This window comes from Nuphar pumila, chromosome 5 (assembly GCF_984573655.1).
Source record: "Nuphar pumila chromosome 5, dmNupPumi1.hap1.1, whole genome shotgun sequence".
Classification (NCBI taxonomy): Eukaryota; Viridiplantae; Streptophyta; class Magnoliopsida; order Nymphaeales; family Nymphaeaceae; genus Nuphar; species Nuphar pumila.
The window spans coordinates 16,919,395-16,946,235 of NC_143253.1; the positions used below are offsets into that span (position 1 = coordinate 16,919,395).

The 26,841-nt window shown below is 37.0% G+C and overlaps 2 protein-coding genes across 4 annotated transcripts in view; both read right to left on the reverse strand.

The window, feature by feature from the left end:
* Positions 1-3,581: 3,581 nt before the first annotated feature.
* Positions 3,582-8,315, reverse strand: LOC149836949 (GDSL esterase/lipase At4g10955-like). The gene is made up of 4 exons (XM_090005687.1): positions 8,060-8,315; positions 6,045-6,197; positions 3,815-4,681; positions 3,582-3,697 (listed from the first exon to the last, which is right to left on the reverse strand). Exons 2-4 carry the CDS (start codon positions 6,149-6,151, stop codon positions 3,619-3,621), a joined length of 1,053 nt encoding a protein of 350 aa, XP_089861813.1. The 5' UTR covers positions 6,152-6,197; positions 8,060-8,315; the 3' UTR covers positions 3,582-3,618.
* Positions 8,316-10,436: 2,121 nt separating this feature from the next.
* Positions 10,437-26,841, reverse strand: part of LOC149836950 (dynamin-related protein 5A-like) — a 56,578-nt gene continuing 40,173 nt past the window's right edge. For 2 of the 3 annotated variants that reach the window (XM_090005689.1, XM_090005690.1), the window contains 6 exons: positions 22,530-22,600; positions 16,491-16,716; positions 12,904-12,954; positions 12,465-12,693; positions 11,515-11,654; positions 10,437-10,825 (listed from right to left, as the gene is read on the reverse strand). In XM_090005689.1, the coding sequence (XP_089861815.1) occupies positions 10,697-10,825; positions 11,515-11,654; positions 12,465-12,693; positions 12,904-12,954; positions 16,491-16,716; positions 22,530-22,600 (846 nt within the window). In that variant the 3' untranslated portion in view covers positions 10,437-10,696. The remainder of the gene's footprint in view (positions 10,826-11,514; positions 11,655-12,464; positions 12,694-12,903; positions 12,955-16,490; positions 16,717-22,529; positions 22,601-26,841) is intronic. The other variant, XM_090005691.1, reaches the window with a different exon arrangement.

Genomic DNA, 26,841 nt, shown 5'->3' on the forward strand with positions numbered 1-26,841 from the left:
AACAATCCAGCACCTATGGTCAGAGGCACATGAAATGCACGCTTTACAAGTGACTTTTTAACCCACCATTGCTCAACCGATCGATGAACCTGTTTTGTTCGCCATACTAGAAGGCCATGGACTTGAGACCAACCAGCCAAGCTATGTTGTTCATCCCCAGCTTGTTTGAAACTTGGTTTGGGTCTAATTAGCTCATTTGATGGGCTCCATTCATCCATATTGCCATTGAAATCTCATTGTTGCTTCTAATTTTTATCAATCTGTCTCCATAGATTTAGCATGGTTGATTCGATAAGATTTCACCGTTTGATTGTATGTTTTCAATCAAAAAACATAATTAGGTTTAAATTAAAAAATAGCATTTTTTACCACATGTTTTTGGTTAATTACCATAAAATCCTCCAAGGTCAGATTCTGGTGATTCAAACATCGATCTTCACTAAACAGACCATGTAGATCACATCTACAGGGGTCAGATTTAATCAAAACAACTTCCAATAATGAGATTCCGATGGGTGGTACGACAATGGGGATGATATAATGGGTGAGTTGAACCGAATCCATAATTGTAGAACTTGTAGATGAAATCGTGGCTGCCTAGAATGATTCATCAAGGTTCATACCCTCATACTTGATCTGATTAGCCAAGATCTGCATCTCATGGACTTAAGGTAACAATGACTTATCATCAAAAAAATTGAAATCCATATACTTATTAACCAAAAACTTATGATTTCTTGCATCTTCCTTTTTATACTTGCTTTTAAGGGCTTACCAAAGCTTCTTTGCAATAATGACTTTCGAGTAGAAGTCGAACAAGGTGTCGGAGTGTGCATTCAGTATGTGTTTGCAACACATGAAGTCATCCTACATCCGCTTTCATCTCTTTCAGTTTTAACAATTATCTCGTTTTGTCGTTCTTCTAAACATTCCTCTATTAGCATGTTTACTACATTTGCAATTATGAGAAAGATGAGCATTTTGTGTTGCCATCATTTGAAATTGGTTTTATCAAACTAGGACAACGTTGGCGGCTCCTACTTTTCAACCTTCATAGTTTGCAGAACTTGCTTGAAAATTATTGGAAAATTATGCTTTAACTCGATGGGTTAGGCAACTATGAGCTTGAACCAGATATGCTTAGAGGAACATGTGTACATGCACTATCTTTCAAATGATAGTTGCCCCACTTAGGATCAAGTCCTCGATGCATTGGGTACTCATGCAACTATGCTCTTAGGATACAACTGAGCTTTAGCCTTCTCATAAAAAATTGGTCAACGCTCTGCACTAGGTGATATCGATAACCTTGACACAATCCACCTTGAACAACCTCTTGAATAGAATAGGAAGATTCAGGCTTGAATTGGGTGTGAATTTTGGGATCAGATATATGTATGAATCATGTATGTAAGTGGGTATAGATCCAGACAATAAACGGGTATGAATCTGAACTACAATCAAATATGGATTTTAGGTATGGATCTAAATTACAACCATATCTAAACCCAAATAAAAACTTTGAAACTGAAAGAAGAGAGAGCGAAAGCAAAGCTCTTGGAGAGAGAGAGAGAGAAATTGGTAGCTGCTCACACGTTAGGTGTGACATGATATGTGCTAAATGGATTTTTCTACCCTTTTGGTATTTTTTTTTTTGCAGTTCTGGTTCCATAAATGTGTCATGTACAGTCGATTTATGAGGAATCCACTCATGGATCATGTGTTTTTTTATTAAAAAAATGATATTTGGAGCCTCAAAATTTTACAAAGATTTTAAACCTTATAAAAATCCACCCATGTGTCAGAATTGAACACTTCAAGAGTTGATCCCTATAAAATCAAGTACATAGATAACACTTGTACGGTCAGAATTTAGAAATAAAATGAGAAAAAGTTGTAAAACTCATGATTATTTTGCACCTAACAAGTGAGCAGCTACCAATCACTATATATATATGCTACAATCGATCGCATTTATAATTGACTTAGCAAAGCCTTTTTTATGTTTTTTTTTAAATCTACCTCATGGATGTGATTTACCTCCTCTTTTAAGTAGGGATCAGCCTTTGAATTTCTTTTTTTTTAAGGCAAGTTGGGGTTAGTTAGACTCCCCACCAGTTACACAACAATAACATTGGGATTTGAACTTACCACGTCCCAACACAAGGTAACGTGTACTCACTACTCCTTTCAGACAACCGGAGCCCCCGTTGGTAGCCTTTGAATTTCTTGAATACAACATGTTTTTTTATCATGCTCAAATTTTATTAACTCAAAAAAAAACATGTTTCCTCATCGGAAAAAAAGGAAAGACAATCACCTCTATGAGGTTGGATTGTGTCAAAACTACTAGCATCATAAGATCCCAACTAGATTATAGGTACAATTGATTTATCATTTTTTTTTAATGAAGATTGTAGCATATATATATATATATATATATATATATATAGGGAAAGGGGACTGGTCAACCGAAGGAAGGTCCAAAATCTATAATCCTTGATAATTGACAGTGTTCTTTCTCTAAAAAATGAGTTTCTCTTTGGTCTTTACCTATTGGATTTTTATCATTCATTTAGTGAGCAATATGTTTTGGATTATGGATTTTCAATGATTAGATATATCTTTGAAAGTGCTAAAAATCAAACAGCTCACAATATTTTGTATTGGGAAGTTTTGAATGCATTGTGAGTCATTGAACTTTCAGGTTTCAAAAACCATGTCTATAATTGTAAAGCCTTTATATAAAGCATATTTCTTATAAATAAAACATAAAAAATAAATATACGATGCTCGGTCAATGAGATGAGCAAGGATTGGAGAAAGAAAGTCGTCGTTGGTTATAGATTTTGAGCATTCCTTTAGTTGGACTATATATATATATATATATATATATATATATATATATATATATATATATATATATATATATATATATATATATATATATATATATATATATATATATGGGTAAATATTGGCTACTAATGAAGGTATGGAACTGAGTAGAAATCACTTTTTTCTTTAAAAATTTATATTTTTTATAGATCAAATGTTACTATAATCTACATGGTTTGTTTAGTAAGTAATGTATTTTGAATCATGTGATTATGACAAGTGATTAGGTTTTTAAAAGGGTCCAAAAATCAATGGCCCAGAATGTGCCAAAATTTTATTTTTACAACAGAAGAGCATTATCCAAGACTTGATCCTTAGCAAACAAACCATGCTAAACACATTAGATTGAGTTGATACAACTTGCACCTGACTTCTAGCTCATTAGTTCCTTACCTTCATTAGTATCCAATATTTACCTATATATATATATATATATATATATATATATATATATATATATATATATATATATATATATATATATATATATATATATATATATATATATATATATATATATATTTCTTGCATAATATAGTTATAAAATAGGACATAATATCCTGGATAATTTAGATGCTCAGAAACATTGCCTAACCATAAAATCAAATGATCCGGTTAAGATGGCATATACGAATGCCTTAATGCCTCCAACGATCCTAACCTTGCTTTCCATGAGTCCCTCAATAATCACATGTTTGAACGCCCATATCCCTCCTTTGCTTATCTTGGCCTACATTGTCCAAACTTGTAAATAGTTGTCCCAGATTCTAGACTGTTAACAAGTCGAACTGAAACAAACCTGAACAAAAGTCCAAGAGGGATGGACAATCGCAAATTAAAAAGAAACAACGAAACTCAGATGTACCAACATGAATATTCAAGCACATTTTAGGAACTTCCCATAACACATACGTACTCTTTGCTCTGCAGCTTCAACTCAGCGTTCCACCACTGGCTGAGCCCGTGAGTCTCGTCGATGGTATTGTGCAACGGAGCGCACAAGTTCCGAACCAGGTTGGCCGACGGGATGAGGAAAGGGTGCTCCAGCTCTTCAGCCGTGGGCTTGGGCTGCCTCTTCTTCTCAAAGTGTTGGACGTATTCGCAGCATATGAAGTCGCCAGGGTTGACGAAGAGGCGAGGCACCCACGAGCAGAGGTTGGCGAAGGAGTGCTGCACCTCGGAAGACTGCATGACCTTGGAAGCCTCACGCTGCCTGGAAGCGTATCTGAAGGCCATGGGCAGAGACAGCAGAGGTGGGCTGAGGACGGCGAGGAGGCCGAAGGCCGCGCGGCTAAGAATCTTCCCTCCCTTGTGAAGAACGAATGGCGGGTTAAAAAGAAAGGCGTCGAGGTAGACTCCCGCCTTGGCCATGCGCTTGCCGACCAGCATGGCCATTGCTGCGCCCAGAGAGTGGCCGCACAGCCATATCTTTCTTCCCTTGTTGTCGATGTCACAGGCCGCGCGCTCCACGGCTTGCATGGTGCGTTGGAACCTGCCGGTCTCGTGCAGCTCGTTGATGGAAGCGCGGTAGTTCATTTTCCAATCTTGGGTCGTGGCCGTCCCGCGGAAGGCGATGGCTAGGCTCGGAGCGGAGGCGTCGCTTGGACCCCTGTAGCGGAAAATGGCTCCGATGATTGAAGTGTTGTCGTCGTCTTTGAGGTCCTCGACGATTTGGAACCAGAAGGATTCCCACCATTGCGAGGCACCGTCGATCTTTTGGTTGAGGATGTAGACGCCCTGCACTAAGCAGGCAGCGATGCAACACTGGTGGTTGCCGTCGGACCTGAGCAAGAGGAAGCAATCTCGGTCAACTGTTTTTTTCTTCTTTTTTAAAGCCGCGGAACCCTCGCTGAAGCAAAGAAAACCCTAGGTGGGGGTGGCATGACCACCCTGCCGTACGTGGATCACCTCTGAAATCTACAGATGCACACGTGCGCCAGTGGGGTTTGATCCATTGCCTTCGTCTCATCACCCTCACAACCACACTGCTGACCACGCAAGCGACCCCTGCAGTCAAGCGTGGGTTTTTTTTTTTCGAAGGAAAACTGGGGTTAGGCATACCCCAACCAGTTATTAACATACCCCATTGGGGATTTGAACCTGCAACGTTCCCACCATAAGGAGACGTGCACTGACAGCTCGGAGCCCCTCTTTGGTCCCAGTCAAGCCTTTTATTAAAATGGAGGGGCTAGAATATAAGACTGAAAATATAAGAATTAGAGTGTGAACCGAGATTTTTCATGGTTTTTTTTGTTCTTAAACCAGACTAAGTGGATGTATCTCCATGGTTGTTTTTAAGGGGTCTCATCTAATTGGGATGCATAAGTAGAATTTAATTTTTAAGGCTTCGAAAATCAATGGCTCTAATTTTTTATAAATATTCAAGCATCTAAAAATTATATTTTTTTGTCGAAAACACTTGATCTAACAATCAATTCTTAGAAAATGGATAATGTTAAATACATCTGCAGGTTGAGATTTGCTAAAAAAAATATAGCAAAAATCAACAGCCTACAATATGCAATATTTTTCTAGGTCATAAAATCATATTTTTTTCATCAACATAACACAATCCAAAAGTTTGTCCCTATTATTTTGGATAGGTTGAATCTATCTATGAAGTCTGACTAGATCAAAAACATTAGTGACAGAAACATTTGTACATACAAACGTTCATAGTAAATATTTTTTCAAACACACGCAAATATATATATATATAAGAATTGAAATATGAGAATTAGAATATGAGAACTAGAAATATGGGGCTTTTTCAACACTTTTTTTGCAAATCCAACCATGTGGATGTTCTTGGCATGATGAATTTGCTAGGAATCAACCATTGAATCGTGCATTTTGGATGAAAAATACGATTTTTGAATGCTTGAATATTTATGAAGATTATGAGTCATTAATTTTAAAGCCTTAAAAAATCTCGTTTATGCATCAAAATCGAATGATTCAAGAGCGGGTTCTTATAAAACCAAGCATGCAGATCACATCTGTAGGGTTAGATTCAAGAGAAAAGAACAAAAAATCCATAAAAAACACGGTTCACACATTAGTTCTCATATTTTCGGTTCTCATATTCTAGTGATTATGTATATATATATATATGGAGAGAGAGAGAGAGAGAGAGAGAGAGATACCAGTTGACAATTGACAAATGTTTAGGTCCTGAGATTGTGAAATCTGCCCAGTTTGATTGCTTGTTATTTTTTATTGAAGAACTCGATGACAGGGAGCTCCATTCCATCTTACCCTCTGTTTCTGACAATTCTTTGGCGGTTTTTATGTGTCACCTGTACAAGGGCATCAACTTTCAAATTGCTGTGCATGTTTGCTAAACTTCAAAGTACGTGTGCGTCAATTGCAAGATCTGCACCACCATAACTGATGTATCCAATTAATAAATGTGCTTGTGTGTGCATGTGTATTACTTCATATTTTCTCAATGTTTGGATCAAGCTCAAGGGATATGATCTATACGGTTATTTTAGACAAAAGTACGTTTTAGATAGTCCGCTTTGATTGTATGAGAAGATTTTTTAATATCTTCAAAATTCAACAGTTAACAATGCATTAAAATGTTAGCATTGACAAAATCATGTTTTAATATTGAAACCATGCATTTTCTAATAAATGGATCACGTTGAATGATTTTGTGGGGTCAGATCAAATAAAGCTCTCACCTGTGAGTTTCAGCTAGAGAATTCGACTAGCCAAGATTGTGTGCGTGAGTGAATATAGGGGTAGCTGCTTACTCGGATTCGTGCCTACCGCCATCGATCATACCGGGCTTTTGAAGAGTTTTTTTTATGTTTTTCTTAAATCTGACCTTACAGATCTGTTTTATATGCTTGATTTTATAGGAAGCCGATAGGATGTAAGAAGGCCAACTCCATGTGGCTTGCTGTTAATGTCAGACCTGCTACAGGTGAGAAGCGGAAAGATAAAATGGCCAACCAGGTGCCCGAGTTATGAAATAGAGGGGAATCTTTCTTATTTTCCGGTCCTTTTTTTTTATGAGACAAATGTTTTCCCGGCATCGCAGGTTGATCCACTGTTACTTAAATCACCTCGACTCTTGAATCATCCAATTTCGACATGTAGGTAGGTTTTTATAAAGTTTGAAAATCAACAGTATACAATTTTCATAAATATTCCAGCTGAAAAGTTACGTTCTTTTCCATGATTATAGAGTAAAAACCTTTTCTTTCCATGGTTATAGAGTGAGTCAACTGTCAATATTCTATGAAAAACAAGATAGAGCCTCATACATTCTCAAGAGTGAAGATTCTTTTATAAAGAGAAAGATCCAAAACCAAAAGATTAGAGGTAGCAGCAACCTTTGTTGAAGAAGGGAAAGGAAACTAAGTTGAAGAAAATAGGATCGTTTTTCAGAGAGTTTCCGATTCTCACATTTGCATGATAAAATGCTGTTAAAATTTAGAATTAACCCAGATCAAAACTTGGAAGAATCAAACAGGCAAGAATCTAATAGTTCAGAAAAGTGGTAAAATGATAATTTTCAGAAAAGGATATTCTATATGACCAATATTGGGAAAAATTACAAAAGGTGACATGTTATAAAACTTTAGTAGTTTAAGATAAATACTATATCTGTTGAGATCACTGAAAGAAATAACCACTGAACTAAATTAAATGCTAAATTCTAGCTTTTTGGTTTACAATCTTAGCAGTAATTTTGACTATCATAGATAATTAAAAACTATTTATGCGTGTAAATTTTCTCAGTTTCGGATGCAGCTCAAGGTCTGGGAAGGGATGCATGTTTTCATACTAAACGATTTCAAGACCCAAGTTTAGACAATTTATTGGTGTTAATCTAATGCTAATGTAAGCAGGTAAAATGAGAAAAATAATTAAAATAAAGCAGTGGATACAAAAAATGGAAATGTATGTAGCTTAACCATGTTTCATACATCTATGCAAGTAAGAGAGAGATGTTATAGTGGCAAAAGCCCACGAAATGAGCATGCCTCAAATCAAAATCAAAATAAAGGCTTCTTCGCGTAATTGCACTCAAGTCTCCAACGATTGCTTGATTACAATATGAAAGACTCGAATTATGCAGGACTTAGTCTGATGATTAATGTAAGCATGGGGACTTTTGGGCATTGTGCAAAACAGATGTCCATACCTCTATTGATCGCTTGTTGTTTTATGTCTGCTGTGACAGCACCCTGCCACATGAAACCGGGGAACAGAACAAGGAAAGTACCAACTCAATCAACCCTGAAGAGGCATACTTGCAAAACAAATAAAGATCTCAGTTGCAGACCAGGTAAGGAAATAAACAAGACGAGAAGAGAGGTGAGCAACTCTAGCTCTGTATCAACCATTCAAGCCCTGCTTGACATGCCTTTGCCTGGTCTGCCTCGACTGAAGGACAAAGATTGATGTTGGAAGTTTTTAGCTTGACCAGACTCGTACCAGCTTAACGCCATAATTATATTGAAAAAAAAGCAGAGCATAGCGCAAAATGTAAGATATTGATCACCTGTGGGGGCCACAGTCCTGAAGCCCATGGCCGCATACGCAACTTGTGGGCAGCCACCCAAGTGAAACTTTCATCTCTCTCTCTCTCTCTCTCTCTCTCTCTCTCTCTCTCTCTCTCTCTCTCTCAAGTAAAATCAACCTTGCTATTGGTGAACCCAACTAGAAATTGGGAAAATGATTGTGGTTTTCAATTGGCTTTGTGAGAATTACAAGTACTTTGGAAATTATTCTTAGCAAAAATTTTTAAAAACTGCTAGTTATCCCATGACTTAAAAGAAGACGTCCGCTTGAGATGCTTGCAGATTAGTGGGATCGGAATTTTTTTTTTTTTTTGAAAGGAGAGCTGGGGTTAGGCAAACCCTCCACCAGTTACCACTGGGGTTTGAACCTGCAACGTCCCACCACAAGGGGACGTGCACTGACAGCTCCCGTTGGTACTGGGATTGGAATTTTCAAAAGGAAAACGGGAGGAAAAGAAGTTACGCGAGTGGTGACTGATTCGCTTTGGGATTGGGGTTAGATAGAGAAAAAGTCAAAAGCCGAAAGTGAGAGTATTACATGATAGAGCTTGAAAGAGAAAAAAGACGTAGGTTGGCAAGGTAATCGTATCAATCTTGTCCTAAAAGCACACATTTATCTGATGATGTAACTTGCTTGCTAAGATTGGAATCTTTAAAAGGTAGAAAATTGAGTGGAAAGGCAGGGATGTGAAATTAATACTTATTCCTTTAGGATAGACAAAAGCTGAAAAGAAGAATTCCAAAGGTAGGGGAATATCTAAAGCTTTTTTCGATGAGAAAGCAGCTGGGACTTGGCAGTTATCTCCCTTTCATTAAAACCAATATTATGTACAAATTTAAACAAAAACCTACATACAAATGTACAACTGACCCAGTAGGGCTACAAGCGTAAATCACCCTGACTTCTTCTCAATGGGAGCTACAGTAACAAACATGCTTCAACTGAAGGCATAAACATCAGTCACTACCAGATTACTTTTCCTGAGGACACCACTAAACTTTTGATCTAACTTGCGACGACCTTCCACAATCTCCCTGAGCCACGATCGCCAGGTGAGATAACACATAACCTTAATTACCTTAAAGTTCCCTTCCAACTGGCTCAACACATCATCCAATATTCGAGTCTCCGCAGCAACAAGGCACTGGGATTCTGTATGCATACTGCCAGCAGAAAATGACCGTCATCCTTCCCCAAGGTATTATAAGCAACTCCAATTCCTGAATCCATGACAAGCTGAAACAACATGAAGACACAAGGCAGAGAGGAATGCAGGGCCTGCCATCTGCAAGCAATAATCCCAGTTCTGCCACAAATATATGCAGCATATGAGCATCAGCCAGAGTCCAATCTAATTTACCACAACTTTTGCAGCCCAAATTCTTAGTTCTCTCTCTCTCTCTCAAATGGATGGACGTGCCGTTGTGTTCAATTTGCACTATTTTATAAAGCATGATAAACTACATTAAAAACCATGTTTAACCCATAATTCTTTTAATTGTAGAAAAATATTGGACAGAGTCCCCCCAACAGAGAAAATACTATTATGAATTTGTGAGGGATATAACTCATTTGTCAAACCTAACGCGCAAGGAAATCATGCACTTGCCCCAAGTTTCGTGTCAATATGTTCCTCGAAGTAATTAAAGATCAAATAATTCCTCCCACGAATCCTGAAAAACGCCTAAGCATTTTGTCGTGTTCAATTTGAAAAGTTGGATGCATAGGAATGAAGGTATCATACTCTTTCTTTGACCAAATGTAATCGTTTTTGCGGTGAATCCACCTATCATACTCTTTCTTTGACCAAATGTAATCGTTTTTGCGGTGAATCCTCCTAGAAAATGCAAGCTGTGCCATCATTCATATTTCATATGAATCCGCAAAGGCATGCCCATGTGAACTAAGCAGATTATACACGACATCCCCACATTCTCATTATGCCAATCCACATAATTTACATTCAGCAAACTTCTGAACTTAACCCCACAATCAGAAACAGAAAAAAGCTGAATTAAACAAATACATTCCCACATAAATAACATCTCTTACAGTAACGACTATAGTCCTACAAAGTGTTCAGCAACAAAACTTAGTACGATCAGAATTTCAATGAGGACATTGAACGATACCAACAGTAGCCCCCAAGAATGCATTCAAGAATGAACACAAATATACCTTTTCCGTGAATAAAAGAATTAACTATGGGTACAAAAAGAAAAGGGAAGAATGAAAAACTGACACGCTCTTTCCCTCCCTACTTGGCCCAAGCAACGCTATCAATCTCAGCTTGGGCACTCCGATATAGTTCAAGCCTCTTGGCAAGAGATGAACGACGCTCCATAATTGCTGGATCTTCATCTAATAATGACCCAAGCTGATTTTTCTGCAAAAGAGCGAGAAAAAGGAGCAATTAGGCAATCTTTTTAAATTTCATTCTTCAATTACCTCCAGGACAAACTTTTGCAACTCTTAAGCAGCAAACAGTAATGGAAAGATAATGTACTTTCCAACTCCTCGAGAGAGGAAGGGATATTCACTCTACACTTTGGTCACACTGCAAATGAGAATATATACGGAGACAGGCAATTGTGATATCACCATTACTACAATTAACAAGGAATCTTTCCAAGGATCACTAATAGCAACCAAGACCTCATTCAATCCATGTCTCATCATCTCAATAATGAGGGAAAAAATATCCATGGGTCAGAGATATTGTCAGTAGCTGATAATTTCCCACTCAACAAGGAGTTGCCGGCAACAGTACCCTCACAGAGCACAATAAAGTTGAATCAGTACATTAGACTGAAGCAAGAATCCCACCATAATGGCCCAAGTCTCCAACCCAACCAATACTATGGTGTCACCAAAGAACCGGACCAGGTAGGTGCACCATCTCAACTGAGGGTCTCCATGGTTTTGAACTTTTGATCCCACAGATTGCCCTAAGATTGAAAACCTTGATTTCTTGAAACCAAAACTTTGAGACTACACCTAGACAAAAAGCTCAATGAAAGATGCAAAAGCCTACAAACATTTTTATAGAGAATTGAAAGGGAGAAGAATGCTTACATCTCTCTTGCCAAGGTCAGTAAAGAAATGGTCAAGGAGTGAGCGCTTTGCTTCACGGACCTGGCAATAGACAATAGACTTGGGAATGGAGTTCCGCAGGCCCGCACAAACCATATTCACATAAGACAGCACGGTTGATCCTATCCCATAGAAGAGAAAATTTGTTAATAAATGATTCCTGCACATTCACTGGATAGTACTTGATCATGGTCAACCACGGACTTCACAGGTGAACTGCCCTGGAAGCCATTCTCTCCAGACATTCATGACAGTGGGGACATCTATACCTACTGGTCCTTCATTACGTGCATCAGTCAGGCACTTTATTTCACGTCAACAATCGAAAAGCCAATTGAACATCTTTGACAAACACCAAACCAGAAAGTATGCTTGCCTAGAAGACTTTATTTAAGATCAAGCATCATAGTCGGTGACTCAGTATTAAATCGACAACATGCTCAATTGGCTGGGTTGACATTATATCAAATAAAGTATAACAAAGAAATTAAGAACAATCTTACAAAAATTTCAGAACTGCTTGATATCTCAAGAAACTTCTTTTTGCAATTAGAAATTTCTCATACAAGACCCTACTGATCCATTTAAACCAGTGGCTCCCTTCTTTCCAAAAACAAGAAATAAACCGGTGACTGGTCAGAGATACTGCTTTGAAATATGCATGACTTTGCTATTTTACTTCATCATATGGCCCTTGGCAACTCATTGCGTGGCTGCTATCCAATTCATAATTTTTCTATTTGGAATTTCAACAGATCAAAGTTCATAATGAGGAAACAAAATTGGAGCCAAATGGTGGGGGTCCAGCGTTTCTAGAAAAACACTGCACCAGTGCCAATATGATCCCATCACCAAATTCAAGCAGCTTCACAGTTCACACACTAGGTCATTCAGTTTTTCTTTCTGAAAAAGGTAAAGGAGATGAAATTTACCAACTCGTCTGAGATAAGAATCATTGTATCTGTCAAAGATAGAATGTGTTGGATTCCCTCCCTTCTCTACATCTTGTGGAAGCTTCCGGAAGAAATCAACTGTCAGATAACTAGACTCCATGTCGACCAATTTAAGAGTTGCTTTTCGGCTTTCTTCACGCAGTCTATCCAATTGATCAAAAGCAGCATTTCCTACTTCCACACGCAGAGTAGGATATTGCTTCAATTCCTATATAAAGCAGGCAAGGAATGACCATAAATCGAAGGAATTATTTGCATCCATAGATCATATCTAGCCAAACCCAGGAATCAAGACCCTATGTCTGAGTTTCAATAGCTGATAAACAAATAGACTCATAATTTTGCAAGTCAGCACTGTCATATCAAGCTCCTAATCAACAAGGTCAGAAAGATTGCATATTTAAGAAGGAAAAAGTACCATTGTCTCAGAGATAGCCTTATGGACCAACTCCTTCAATATCGAATGAACCTGTCAACATGAGCAAGTGGAAGTGAATCAAGTTATACATGACAACAAAAATGAACGAAGATTATATGTTTAAGATTTTAAACAGCAATATCTAAGATCTAACACTAGTCCATATCCAAAAGGGAACACCTGAATTTGAGTGTATCCTATATCAAGGTCCCTTTCATAAGATGCCGCCATTAAAAGTTATTAAACTATGCAAGGTATTCAATGTGCCATACCAATGACGGACATCTATGAACACGAGCACTCCAAACTCTGAGTTATTCTAATATACTTCCATTAAGATCAATAACTGTCTTTAGTTTTTGATGATGCACTGCATATGTTTTTAGAATGAAACTGCATAGCATGTCAAATACTGAGTTTATACCATATTCATCTGAACATATCATACAGTAAACAGTTAAAATTATGCCAAAACAACTAGTTCTTGAATTTGGAAGGAAACTCAAGACTACCTTTTTCATGACATCCATTACAGATTTAACTCGAACTTGTGAATAACAGACACATCATCATTACAAAGAAAAGACCTTTGTGAAAGCAAATGGAAAGGAAATATCTCCATGCTTGCAAAAGCAAGTGTTACATGACATTGTGTGAGAAATGTCATCTTAACACACATCCACAACACATTCATCAGAAAGATGGCAGTGCTAGTTATCTTAAAGGATCGCAAACTTCGATAAGTTGATGTCCAACATTTGCATAGCTTCAAGTTCAATTATTTACATCTGGAACTTCTTACTTCAAGATACCAACAATAAAAAATGGCCAGCCACAAGTTCCTACATGCTTCATGTTGCCAAGGTTTAGAATTTAATTGAAAAGGATTTTATAACAAAGCAGCAAGTTAAATCTGTATTGACAGGCATGATGATAGCACGTCTGGCCCCAAATATACAAGAGTTTGCGGTTGCCAATATGATGACCTTCTGGCCAAGGAGAGAGAGGTCGCGTAAACATAAAACAGGTGGTATCCTGTTAGGGAAGGTAAAAGTCATCTAGAATAGAACAAGAGGTGGGCAATGGAATGGGCTTGAGCCTATAAATTAGACCCAAGCTCGGCCCGAAGTGCGGCCAACACGGTCTAACCTGTATATATATATATATATATATATATATATATATATATATATAGGGTGCTTCTATGGTCGTACTGTACCACCATAACTTATGGTGGTACATGCTTTATTTACATTGAACTAAGCGCCAAATGAAAAATCTAACCATTGGATCGTGTTTATCATGTTCAGTTTACTATTTTCAAGTGTTAAAGTCGAATCAAATATGATGTCACCTTTATTTTCATGAATTGTGAGCCGTTGATTTTTCACCAACTGAAAATAGAATCTTGTGGTATATTGAACATGACAAAACCTTTTAACATAGTAAACAAACCATGCTAAACACATCTGAATGGTTAGATCTATCATTTAGTGGCTATAATATATCCATGCAAACCTATGTCACATGGGTGCGGGTGCGGGTGCGGGTGCGACACCGGTGCGGCGCAATTTTAAAAATTTTGGACATGGGGACTCGGCTATTATATATATATATATATATATATATATATATATATATATATATATATATATATATATATATATATATATATATATATATATATATATATATATATATATATATATATATATATATATATATATTTTAAAAAAAATTTATATATATATATATATATATCCAGTGTGTGCATATGTCTATATAAATTTTGGACTCGGCTCGTGACTCTTCCAAGTTGTCTCAGATCCTGAACTAACTGAGTTAAAATAGTAGTATAACTGGGTTAGAACCAAACTAGGCTAAGTTTATCATTGACTCAGCCGAGTCTTAGCTACCATGGGAATAAAACATCATCAAGGTATTAATTAAAAGCATTAACTAAAAGCATGTTCTGGTAAATCATTAAATATCTTTTGTTAAAATTCATAACATTAATTAAAAGCATTAAAAGCTTTTAATTTTTCAAAGCTAGATTTGAAAAAGAGAGAGAGAGAGATCTCGGTGGATGAGACAGTGTTGCTACTCGTGAATGAGAATTTATTAGCTTTTATAAGAGAGAGAACTTGGTGGATGAAAAGTGTTGGTACTCGTGGATGAGAATTTATTAGCTTTTAAGATTGAGAGAGAGAATTAAATGATAATATTTAAGAATAATTTTTTTTTCTGGGCCTAATGTTTAAGACTCATGCTATATATATTTTTTAAAAATATATAAAAAGTTCTTTTTTTTTGTTTTTTGTACTAAAAATGGACATTTTTGGACTCGGTCAACGTTGACCGAGTCCAAAATTAAGACAGACTCGGCCTGGACTCGTTGACCGAGTCCGACTCGGCGTTGACCGAGTCCAGGCCGTGTCTGAGGCCGCACCCGTGTCCGCACCCGTGTCGGGGCGTGTCGACTCGGGTGCGGCACCTCCCTAGCCGAGTCCGTGTGACATAGATGCAAACAAGAGGGTGTACCACTGTATGGTATCATGGTACAAAACCACCATATATTTTATGTTAACTGGAGTATGAACCAAGATTTTCATGGGTTTTTCCATGGTTGCCAGTTGAGGAAGCGGGAGCGGGAAGCGATACGGGAAGCGGGAGCGAGAAGCGAGGCACTTTCAAAATTTTAGGAAGCGGGGAAGCGTGGGACCACTTAAGACCGATTCGGGAAGTGTCTCGGAAGCGACCTAGGAAGCATCTCGGAAGCGAGGGGGAAGCGAAAAAATAAAAATACAAAAAAATTGAAAAAAAACAGGGGAAGCGTGGGGGAAGTGTGATGGGAAGCGTGCTTCCCATTAAAGGGAAACGCGTCCCCCATTAAAGGGAAGTGCGCTTCCCAAAAAAGGGGGACGCTTCCCCCCACGCTTCGGAAGCGCGACGTTTCGCGCTTCCCCTTTTAGCTAGGCGCTTCCGGTAACTCTGGGTTTTTCTAATTTCTTTCTTAAATTTCCCTGTACGGATGTGATCGATATGCTCGGTATTATAGAAAGAGACTCTTGGATCATCCGATTACAATGCATAAGAAAGATCTTTTAAGGCTTGAAAATCATTGACTCGGAATTTTCGTAAATATTCAAGTATCCAAAAATTGCAGAATGAGGTGGGGAACAGTGGGACAGGTCCATTAATGGGCCGGGGCCAGCCCATTGTAATCCGCTAAGTAGAAAGAGGTGGGGAACATAATAAAAAGTGCCATTTATAAAGAAAACATAGAAATATGTTAAACGTCAGGATGTACATTTTAAAAGCACTAATGAAATAGACAAGGTGAACTGAAAAAAATCTTGACTTCAGAATGTGGCTTTTATGGGCTTGGACTTGCATAATGTTGTTTATGTTAGTAATTGCAATGAATCTTCACTTAGGTACACTAGGCCCTGGACCCCATGTCACAACTAAGCAGAGAATCCAGTAAAGTCATTCCAAAAAGAAACATTAGAAAGAATGTTTTCCCCATATCCTGGGTTCAACAGCTCCATTAAATTAACCAATCTTGTTTGAACTGGATGACATACCGCATCAACACAAGCCTCTGCAGGACCTCTAATAGTTGTCAATGAAGATTCAATTAGACGACGATACCCTTGCTCAGGGGCAATTAAATGTGGTTGGTAGCCATCAGCTTCAGTGATAATCTTCCTCACGTTCTCCATAGAGAGTTGCTTATCAAATTGTAGCCTTTTTAGTGCAGCAGGGAGCTGATTGTCAAAAACGTTGTAAATCTTATCGCCACCTGGACGTCTGCAGCAATTGTTAAGTTGATCAGTTCATCCATCTAGGTTTCAGCAGAATGATGCAATATCATAAAAGTTACTGATGTCCGATAACCAAATAAGATGAATTATCTATTGATAAATTTGTCCATAAACTTTACACTTGAAGGTCTTGAAATATCTTAAAAAGTACCCAAACCTATTGTAGCAAAAGGTTCACTAAAGAACCAAAGAGATTTTAAAAAATAAGGTAGCACATATACAACAACCTAATCCTAATGACAAATGAGGAAATAAACTCCAGCTAATATGCACATACAAACTCATACACATTTAAAGTCATCCTGCACTGATAACCAAAACATTCAAAAATATCTAGATTATTTGCCATGTCCTCTATGTCCCAGCACATATAGTTGAATGGACCCAAATTATGAACCCAAGCACCAAAAGAAAATGATCTAAGCCTCTACCAATATAGTTGTTACATGGGCATGGTGTTCCCTTAAAGATCTGCAGCTAGGTTTATACTCTTATGCTATGAAGAGAAAACGGATATCATTATCAAGAATAACCAACCTTGATCAGACCCACTACATACTAAAACTGAGAGAGAGAGAGAGAGTCTTTTCTAAATCTCATTTGCTTTTATAGAATTTAGGAGGGTAACTAAATTTAGTTGAAACCTGTCACATGGATATGGGGTATAACACAAATGCAAATATTTCTGAAAAGATGGGTACATGGACATGGAAATATATATAAATATGTGTGTGTGTGTGTGTGTGCACAATTATACTACATTTTACAATATGATCTACATATGAAGTTATGGACTATCAATGAACCGGTATACATGCTTATCAGAATAAATATGAAAAAATCACAAACCTTGTTTACTCAAAAAGCCAACATTGAAAAGGGGAGGGGGAACAAAAGTGTCCCCACCCAGCACCTACTCATTGGTCAGCAACTAATCAGGGAGCAGTCAAGCAACTAAGACCATCCAACTAGCTGGCTTAGCCAAAGTGGTAGGCCCAGAGTTACCAGTCGAGGAAGCGGGAGTGGGAAGCGATACGGGAAGCGGAAGCGAGGCACTTTCAAAAATTTAGGAAGCGTGAGACCACTTAGAAGAAAATTCTGAACCGTCTCGGAAGCGACCTAGGAAGCGAACCGGAAGCGACCTAGGAAGCAAACCGGAAGCGAGGGGGAAGCGAAAAAAAAATGAAAAAATGGGGGAAGCGTGGGGGAAGCACGGGGGAAGCGCGCTTCCCATAAAAGGGGGGCGCTTCCCATAAAACCTAGGCGCTTCCGGTAACTCTGGGTAGGCCTGCACCTAGCCTGAAATATGCTAAATGGGTTGTTTTTTCAGTGTTTTTCTCGCAATGATGACCCATAGCTTTCAAGGCACCGATCAGTCTTCCTAAACAGCCTAGGTGTAAAAAAACCACCTAGGCTTTGCAATTCCAACGTAGGTACCTATGTCACAGGGATTCGGCCAACTAGGTGTGTGTGTGGCACCCAGTGCAATCAACCTGACCCTGGGTGCGGTCAACGCACCCAGGGTCATATATATTCAAATTTTGGACTTTAAAAAAAATGCCAAATGAAATGGGCTTTGGAGGATTAAGGCAAAACAATTTTTCCCTCTTTCCTGTCTCCCGACCCCGACGCTGCGAGCCTGAGTCTGTGACACCCCGACGCCTATGAGCTGCCACCATCCGGCGAGCGCGACGCTTCCTCTCCATCTCCAAGGTACGCATTCTCTCTCTCATTCTCTCCTTCAATCTCTCTCTCCACTCGGCTACCTCTCTCTATATTGTTCCCTTTTTCATATTGTGTGCCTCTCTCTCTCTCTCTCAACCCAATCTCTTTCCCCCTTCCTGTGTACCTCTCCCTCTCTTAATCTCAGCTAAACACTATTGTTGCCCATTTTTTAAAAAAATTATTTACCCATTTTAAGGAAAACTCAGTTCAGCTGGCTCGTTTTCTTAAAAATCTATCTTTTAAGAGTTTTTACGTGTAAAAACTATGTAATATAAACATTATACAAAGATATATTATACATAATATATCTGTTGGGACGTTGCAAGTTCGAATCCTAATCGTATAGCCCGTATGGGGGTCTGTCAAAAAATATTTTGCTGCCTTAGCTCACTGAACCCAATTAATGAGCCAAACTGAGTTTTCACAAGCCCATCCAAGCCGAACTTAGTTTTCACATGCCCAGCCAAGCCGAACTTAGTTTTCACAAGCCCAGCCAAGCCGAACTTAGTTTTCACAAGCCTAGCCAAGTCGAACCGAGTTTTTCCTGTGACATATGATTGCTTATAATGTGTATTATTTGTTCATGACTTGATGTTGAGTAATTTGATTGTTATTACTGATTTTGTTACTTAAAATTTGGTTGAATACTCATTTTTTTATTACTAACTTACTACTAGTCTACTATTGTTATTGTTAAATACTTAGATATTTTTAAAATTTGTTATTGTTACTAGTTAAAATTTTAGTAACATACTAGTCTACTGCCTAAAATTTGTTAAAATTTTGTTACTAGTTAAATACTTAGATAGATCAAGTTGCATTAATATTATTGTTATATATTTTTCTTGTACCTTTCGGTATTTATTTATACATACGGTACTACTACTAGTCTACTATTGTATATGTTATTAACCTTTCACTCAATATTTTCAATCTTGATTGTGTCTATAATTGATTTTAATATAACATTTTTTTGTTTTCAGGACAAAAAATGATGAATAAAGGGAAAGAACTTGCACCATCCTCATCCCCGCATGTGAGTTTTGTTGCTAGTGTTGATGGTAGTTATAGTGGGAGTGTTGATTCAAGTTCGTTAGCTGCAACATGTGACGATGGGGAGCCACTATAGGCACATGTGGATAAGCTTGCAAAAAGTAGAAGAGGTGGTGGAAACAAGAGATTTCAATGCAAGCTTTGTGAAAGAGATTTTGTTGAGTCTTACACAAGAGTTAATGCTCATTTATTGAAAATAAAGGACATGGCATTTCAGGATGCAGAAGAGTTGATGAGGCAATGTGAAGACAATACAAGAAAATACAAGATGAATATGAGAAGAGGAAGACAATAAGTGATTCTTATGCAATTAGTGTACCATTTTTAAGCCACCAAAAAGATGCTCAAAAAAAAAAAAAGTGGATGTAGGAAGTAGAAGGAGAAGAATGATACAAGCATCATTTAATACATATGGAAGGGAGAAAATGGATAGAAAAGTAGAGAGGTATTTTTATTCTAGTTCACAAACATTTAATGCAGCTAGAAATCTTTATTGAAAGGATTTAGTTACTTCTTTGGCAAATTATAATTTGAGTTGTTATATACCTCCAAGCTCAGAAAAAATATGAACCACACTTCTTACAAAAGAGAGCAAATGTTGGGAGATTGCTAAAGATTAAAAAATATCCATGGGAACAAAATGGAGTTTTCATTGTTTCTGATGGGTGGATAGATATTCAAAGGCATCTACTAATTAATTTCATTTTTTCTTCGCTTAGTAGACCAATATTCTTGAAAGCAGTTGATGCATATGAGCAATATAAAAATACTGAGTATTTGAAGGAGTTGTTTATAGAAGTAATAAAAGAAGTGGGTGATCAGAAAGTAATGAAAATCTTCATAGACAACGTTCTAGTTTGTAAAAGTGCAACATTGAATTTGGAGAGTGAGTATCCTTATACTTTTTAGACTCCCTATGTAGCACACAACTTGAATATGGCCCTCAAGAGCATCTGCAAATCCAAAGAAGAAGACAATTCACGAGCATATGCTTTATGTTCATGGATTGAAAAATTAGAAAAAAATGTCAAAAGCATTAAAAATTGTGTTGCCAACCACCATCATGCTAATGATATATTTAATAGGCATTCTGACCTGAAATTGCTGAAGGTCGTTGAAACACGTTTTGCGTACATAATTGTGATGGTGAATAGGATTAAGGAAGTGAAGAATGCTTTGGTTAACATGGTGACTGATGAGAATTGAACATTTTATCGTGATGATGATGTTGTCAAGACTCAAGAATTTAAAAAATTAATTGTTGATGAAGAGTTTTGGGACAGAGTCGTATACTTCATTCAATTTACATAACCTATTTCGGAAATGTTAAGAGAAGTTGATATGGATGAGCTCATGCTTCACAAAGTTTATGAAATGTGTGATAATATGATTGAAAAAAGACAAGTTGTAATTTTCAAGTATGAAAGAAAAAATCCTGCATTGGATGATTAAGAATTTTTTAACCATATTCATTCAATTTTACTCAGAAGATGGGATAAAAGCAACACTCTTTTGCACTGCATTGCACAATCTCTTAATCCAAAATATTATACAAAAAATATGGCAAGAAGGTGGTATTGATCGTGTCCCTCCAAATTTAGACTCAGAGCTATGAAGGCATAGAAATATGTGTATGACAAAACTTTATCCAAAATCACATATTCTAAATCAAGTCACACAAGACTTTGAAAATTTTGCATCTTAGAGATTATATGAACTGGCATTACTAGCGACAGAGGAAGAAGATATAGATTTTATCACATGATAGTCAACATTTGGATCATAAACATCTCTTCTCCAACATCCTGCATTGAGATTGCTATCTCAGCCTGTTGATTTATCCTGTTGCGAAAGAAATTGAAACACATATTTTCAAATCCACAACATAAAAAGAAACAAATTCACCAACATGCGTGCAAAGGATTTAGTATATGTTCATTCTAATATTCGACTACTTTCATGAATCAATGATGAATACAGGTATTAATTGTTTTCTTAGTTATTTGACTATTTCTTAGTTTTTTCATTTAAATATACTTGTATTTAACATTTTCAAATTGGATTTGTAATGCAGACAAGGATCATCCAAATTTTGGGATGTAAACTCAAACGAGTGTGACTTAGAGGGAGAGCATGATTTCAATATTACAAACATGAATTTTTCTGAGCTCAGTCTTTCTTCTTATGATACATTTGATGATGAAGCATAAAATTATTAGGATTTATTACCTCATCGTCATATACATTGTGTAGGATATAGTTTTGGTATGTAATTATGCATTGTTTGCTTTAGTTAGTTTACTGTATAATTTACTCCTGCTTTACTTATTTGATTGTTTTTATAATATATTTAAGTTGATTTAATTGTGGTGTTAGTTTTTATGATGTAGAATAGAATTGCATATTGTTAATTTGATTTATTGCATGCATGATGAGAATTGATTTGATAATATTATGATAATTGTTTTTTATTTCATTAGTCTTAACTGTTAAAACTTAAAAATTATATATGTATATATATATATTTTTTTTTTTTTTTTTGCTCTCCCGCACCCCTGCACCCAAGTTTTTTTAAAGTGCCGCATCGCCGCACCCGCACCCATGTGACATAGATCATGTGTAATCAAAACCTACAAAGTAAAAAATATGCCAGTAGATATGTGCAGATTCGGTCAACTAACTGTGCTCACCCAATAGAGGGTCGACTCCATCATATCAACAGTCAAACCCACAGGGTCTTCAAACTAAGTTCTGCACGCATTACAGCTGACATAACCTATGAAGCACATTTTTATATTTTTTCCATATGAAGAATCCTCAGAAAACTGAAATGCTGCAATGCTGTCTACAGTAGGGATGAAATATTGTCCAGATCAAATGGCTTAAGCACAGGAATCTACAAAATGCAGTCACATTCTCTAACATAGTGGATGGAACACATCCCAGATAAAAGATAGCAGTTGATCTTGCAAAAATCAATCAACAGGAAGTCCAGAAAGGATAGAGTATAAGCAAACATACACTCCTTCAAGATGTTCCTTGTATATCTGGTCAAAACCACGGCAAATCTCCATAGTCATATATAACTTTCCCTGCACAAAGTACAATATTCTCAGTATCAAAGATTCGAAATATAATTTAATATACAACTTGCAGAGTAAAACCAGCAAATATTGTAAAAAGAAATGGCCAAGAATAACAAACAGGAAAAGCATCATATAAAGCAGCAAAAACCACATGTTTCAAATGATTATTGCAAGTTCATTAAGCAGACAAAGCAGCTAGAACACCTAGGTGAAGACAATACCTATATTTCTATGTGTGGATCGTCTTGGAAGAAGAGAAGTTGGTCGAGTTCATAATTAGTGCCTACATCACTTTGATTGGGTTCATATGAGGAATCTCACTGTCGGGATTTTATTAGAAAGGAATATCTAGGGAAAATTTAAAGGTTAATTTCTTAAAGAATTTAAAAAAAAGGGGGGAAAATATATCAATACAAGAAGTGGCATATTAATTGGATTTTCGCCTTGCCTTTTGTAACATGGGTACCCATACCCGAAGTACCCAAGTACTTCGGGAATAGGTAATCAGGGTTTGGACTTTACTCAACTCAATTTGTCTATTTTATGATCCGGTCAACAAGTAGTCAACACTTGGGAACAAAAATCATCCAATGTTATCTATATTTTATACTATTTTTGTTAATTAATTATATAACTTTAATATATCTTAGTTCAACTTCATAGTCTACAACTTCATATGTAGAGTAACATATAGTTTTTCATTTTTCTTTGTACCTACACACACTCACACAAATATACACGTGCATACACACAGTAGGGCGTAGGTGTGAACCTATGTTACATGGGTGTGGGTGTGGGTACGGGTGCGGGTATGGGTGCGACACGAGTGCGGAGCAATTTCAAAAATTTTGGACACGGGGACACGGCTATATATATATATATATATATATATATATATATATATATATATATATATATATATATATATATATATAGAGAGAGAGAGAGAGAGAGAGAGAGAGAGATATATATATATATCCGACCCCGATATCGTCTTGGATCCGGGTCGGGTCCGGATCCGAACCCAACCCGAGTCCAAATTAATTTTAATAAATGGACAAAAATAGACTCAGTCAAAGTTGACCGAGTCCAAAATGTGGACAGGCTCGGCCCTGGTGCATTGACCGAGTCCGAAACTTAGTTGACCGTGTCTCAAGCCGCACCTGTGTCAGGGCGTATCGACGCAGGGGCGTCGACCTTTTAGCCGAGTCTGTGTGACTTAGGTGTGAACTATGTGTAAACAAACATTTTCAGGATTTTGTTTTCTTTTGAAAGCTGACCATACAGATGTGATCTACATGTCTCATTTTATAGGAATCAACTCTTGGGTCATCCAACTCCGACATATGAGTAGGTTTTTATCAAGGTTGTCAAACTAGGAAGCGTGAAACGATACGGGAAGCGAAAGCGAGAAGCGAGGCATTTTGAAATTTATAGGAAGCGGGAAGCGAAGTATCAATTTGAAAGCGAAATATAAATAAAAAATGAAGCAATATGGTAACTGAATAGGAATCTAACAAGAAGTAAATAAAACCTAAAATAAAATTGATCATTTTATATTTCATGATTTTTCAGTAAAAGAGAGTTTTTTTGTTAAAATCTAACAATGATGTTTACCAATTTAGAGAAAGTACATGGAAGTGAGTGAAAGAGTGGGAGGAAATACATGAAAAGCATGACAAGAAACGTGATAAAAGCATATAGGAAACAAATACCATGTGTGTGCGAAGCATAGAAGAAGCATGGGAGAATCGAGATTCCCATGAAGTTTCGGAAGCGAGGAGTATCGCGCTTCCGAAGCGAGTTTCCGGAAAGTGTGCTTCCCACCTACCTAAGAAGCTTCCGGTAACTCTGGTTTTGATAGGGTTTGAAAATCAATGGCCCAAGATTTTCACAAATATTTAAGGCTCAAAAATCATATTTTTTTATGTGTTGATTATTAGGAAATGGGCCATGCTAAATACATCTGAGGATCAGATTTGAAAATAACACAACAGAAGTGCCTTGGTCATACAAAGTTCACCCCTAAGCCTATCCATATATGTTTCCAATCCTACATATATACCCATATCCATCCTTCTAGAAATTTTTGTGTCATACCCTGTGCCAACACTCGCATATATGTGACATATTTACTTTCACCATTAAAAGTTTTAGGTTAGCATCATAATAACCTCATATAACATGACAGTATTAGGATAACATCGTGACAATTTAAGTTATTGGGAATTTTAAAACAATTGAGATGCTTTTTATTTTTTCCATTTTTTAAGCATGTTATGATATTTTTCAGAAATATCAGGGCATTATGACAGATGTGTGGTTCCAATAACCAATTATAGATGACCTCCAAAAAATTAAAACAAATTGACACTATCAAGGAAATACAGTAGTAAGATACCAGTTGGTGAAATTATACCATTGAATTTTATGTAAACAGGTTAAATGACTAGCATCACATTCAAAGCATATTCAGTGTAGCAAATTTCATCTATTTGGTTCAATGAAGCCTTAGTCTCGAACCAAAAGACATTTCTGTCCATGTACAACCCTAGTAAAAGGTATTATTTTAGAGCTAGAGTTTGAATCTGAATAGGTTATTATCTAATTAGATCTTCTAAGCCATGTGCAAAACAACAAAAAACTGTTGACATTGCTATCCCTATTCCAGAAAGGTGACATGGTGAGAATAAGCTCTTATTTATCACCATCAATTCTTTGGAATTTTATGATAATGTAATAAAACAGATGCATAGTGCTTTCGAGTAACTGCCTGTAAACATAACCTATGGTGCATTTTGCAAGAAAGTTGCAGATTTTGTTGCATTTAAGCAAGGTTTTAAAACCCAGTGACTCGGGACTCGACTCGTTCTTTATTGACTCGTGACTCGGCGGGTTAACTCGGTGACTCGGACCGGGTTTTGTTAACTTTTGATTTTAAAAGAAAGACAGTATATAAATTGTCATTTAAACATATAAAAGTTTGTAGAATGACTTAATTACTAGTTTAATTGATTAATAAGTAAAACTGCTCTTAATTCAAATCTCACATTTACTAAAGAAACTACACAAGCAGGAACAAGTCTTTCAAATTTTCTTACAAATAATCTTTAGCCGTTGGTGGCAATATCTGCAAATTGAAGACTTATTCCCAGATAAATGAAAAGCCAAAACGAATATTTATTTATGACAATTAAGAATCATAATCACATTACTTAGCAAAAAACTTGTCAATAAAATCTGCAAAGTGGATTGTTTGTATTATAAGTGGTACCATCGTGAGATCGACGACTTAGGGAAGAAAACTACGACAGGAAACATAGAGTGAGGGAACTTAGATAGTTTTGGCATTTGTTACAGATGATTTGAAAATCAGAGATAGTGACAAAAGATGAATGCTTCCAAAACATCACTTGCATTGTGACTGAATTTGTCAGCAACTTACTGTTAAAGATCAATCAGAAGCCAATTTGTTGAGGACTACCTCATTTTTGAGAAATCATTTTTTGGTGTGGAATCACATATAAAACACATTTTCACTGCAATCAGGTGTTCTATCTTTTATGGTGAATGTAACCGAACATGACCTTTTTTTACATGCTTTATTAGAACAAAGGTATTGCACTCTAATCATTGTGTAGCGGCATGGCAGTTGGAAAAAAATGCCCATAGACTGTTACTAATTTTGTGATTTTATATTAAGTTGGTAAGCCTATTGTTATTATGCTATTTGTTCTTTGAAAATGAACACTTACAGGTTGCTAAATGTTATCAATGTACAGTAAGGTGGCTGACATTTATTAAAGAAACTACACAAGCAGGAACAAGTCATTCAAATTTTCTTAAAGACGAAAGTGCCCAGAACTCGCCCGAGTCAAGCCGAGTCAGCAGCCGAGTCTTCGCAAACCGAGTTTGCCTTGCCAGGTTGACTCGCTGGAGGGCCGAGTCACCGAGTTGACTCAGCGAGTTTTAAAACCTTGCATTTAAGTCAAGTGGGACTCAAAGCAGCAACTCCAACTTGAAAAAAAAAGGGACTTGGACCAAAAGAAGAAATCTAGCCTACCTGGAACAAACTGTAAGGTTGTGGCCATGAGGTAACCATTGGGAAAGGACACCTCCAATGGTTACATGCGTCCCATAAATCTAAAGGTTGCAACCCTTGAGTCAAAGGGGCATTTCTCCTTTGGGCACACCCAAATCCAGACCCCTTTCAGGATTATAAGAAGGGCCTAAGGGCCGGTTCTATG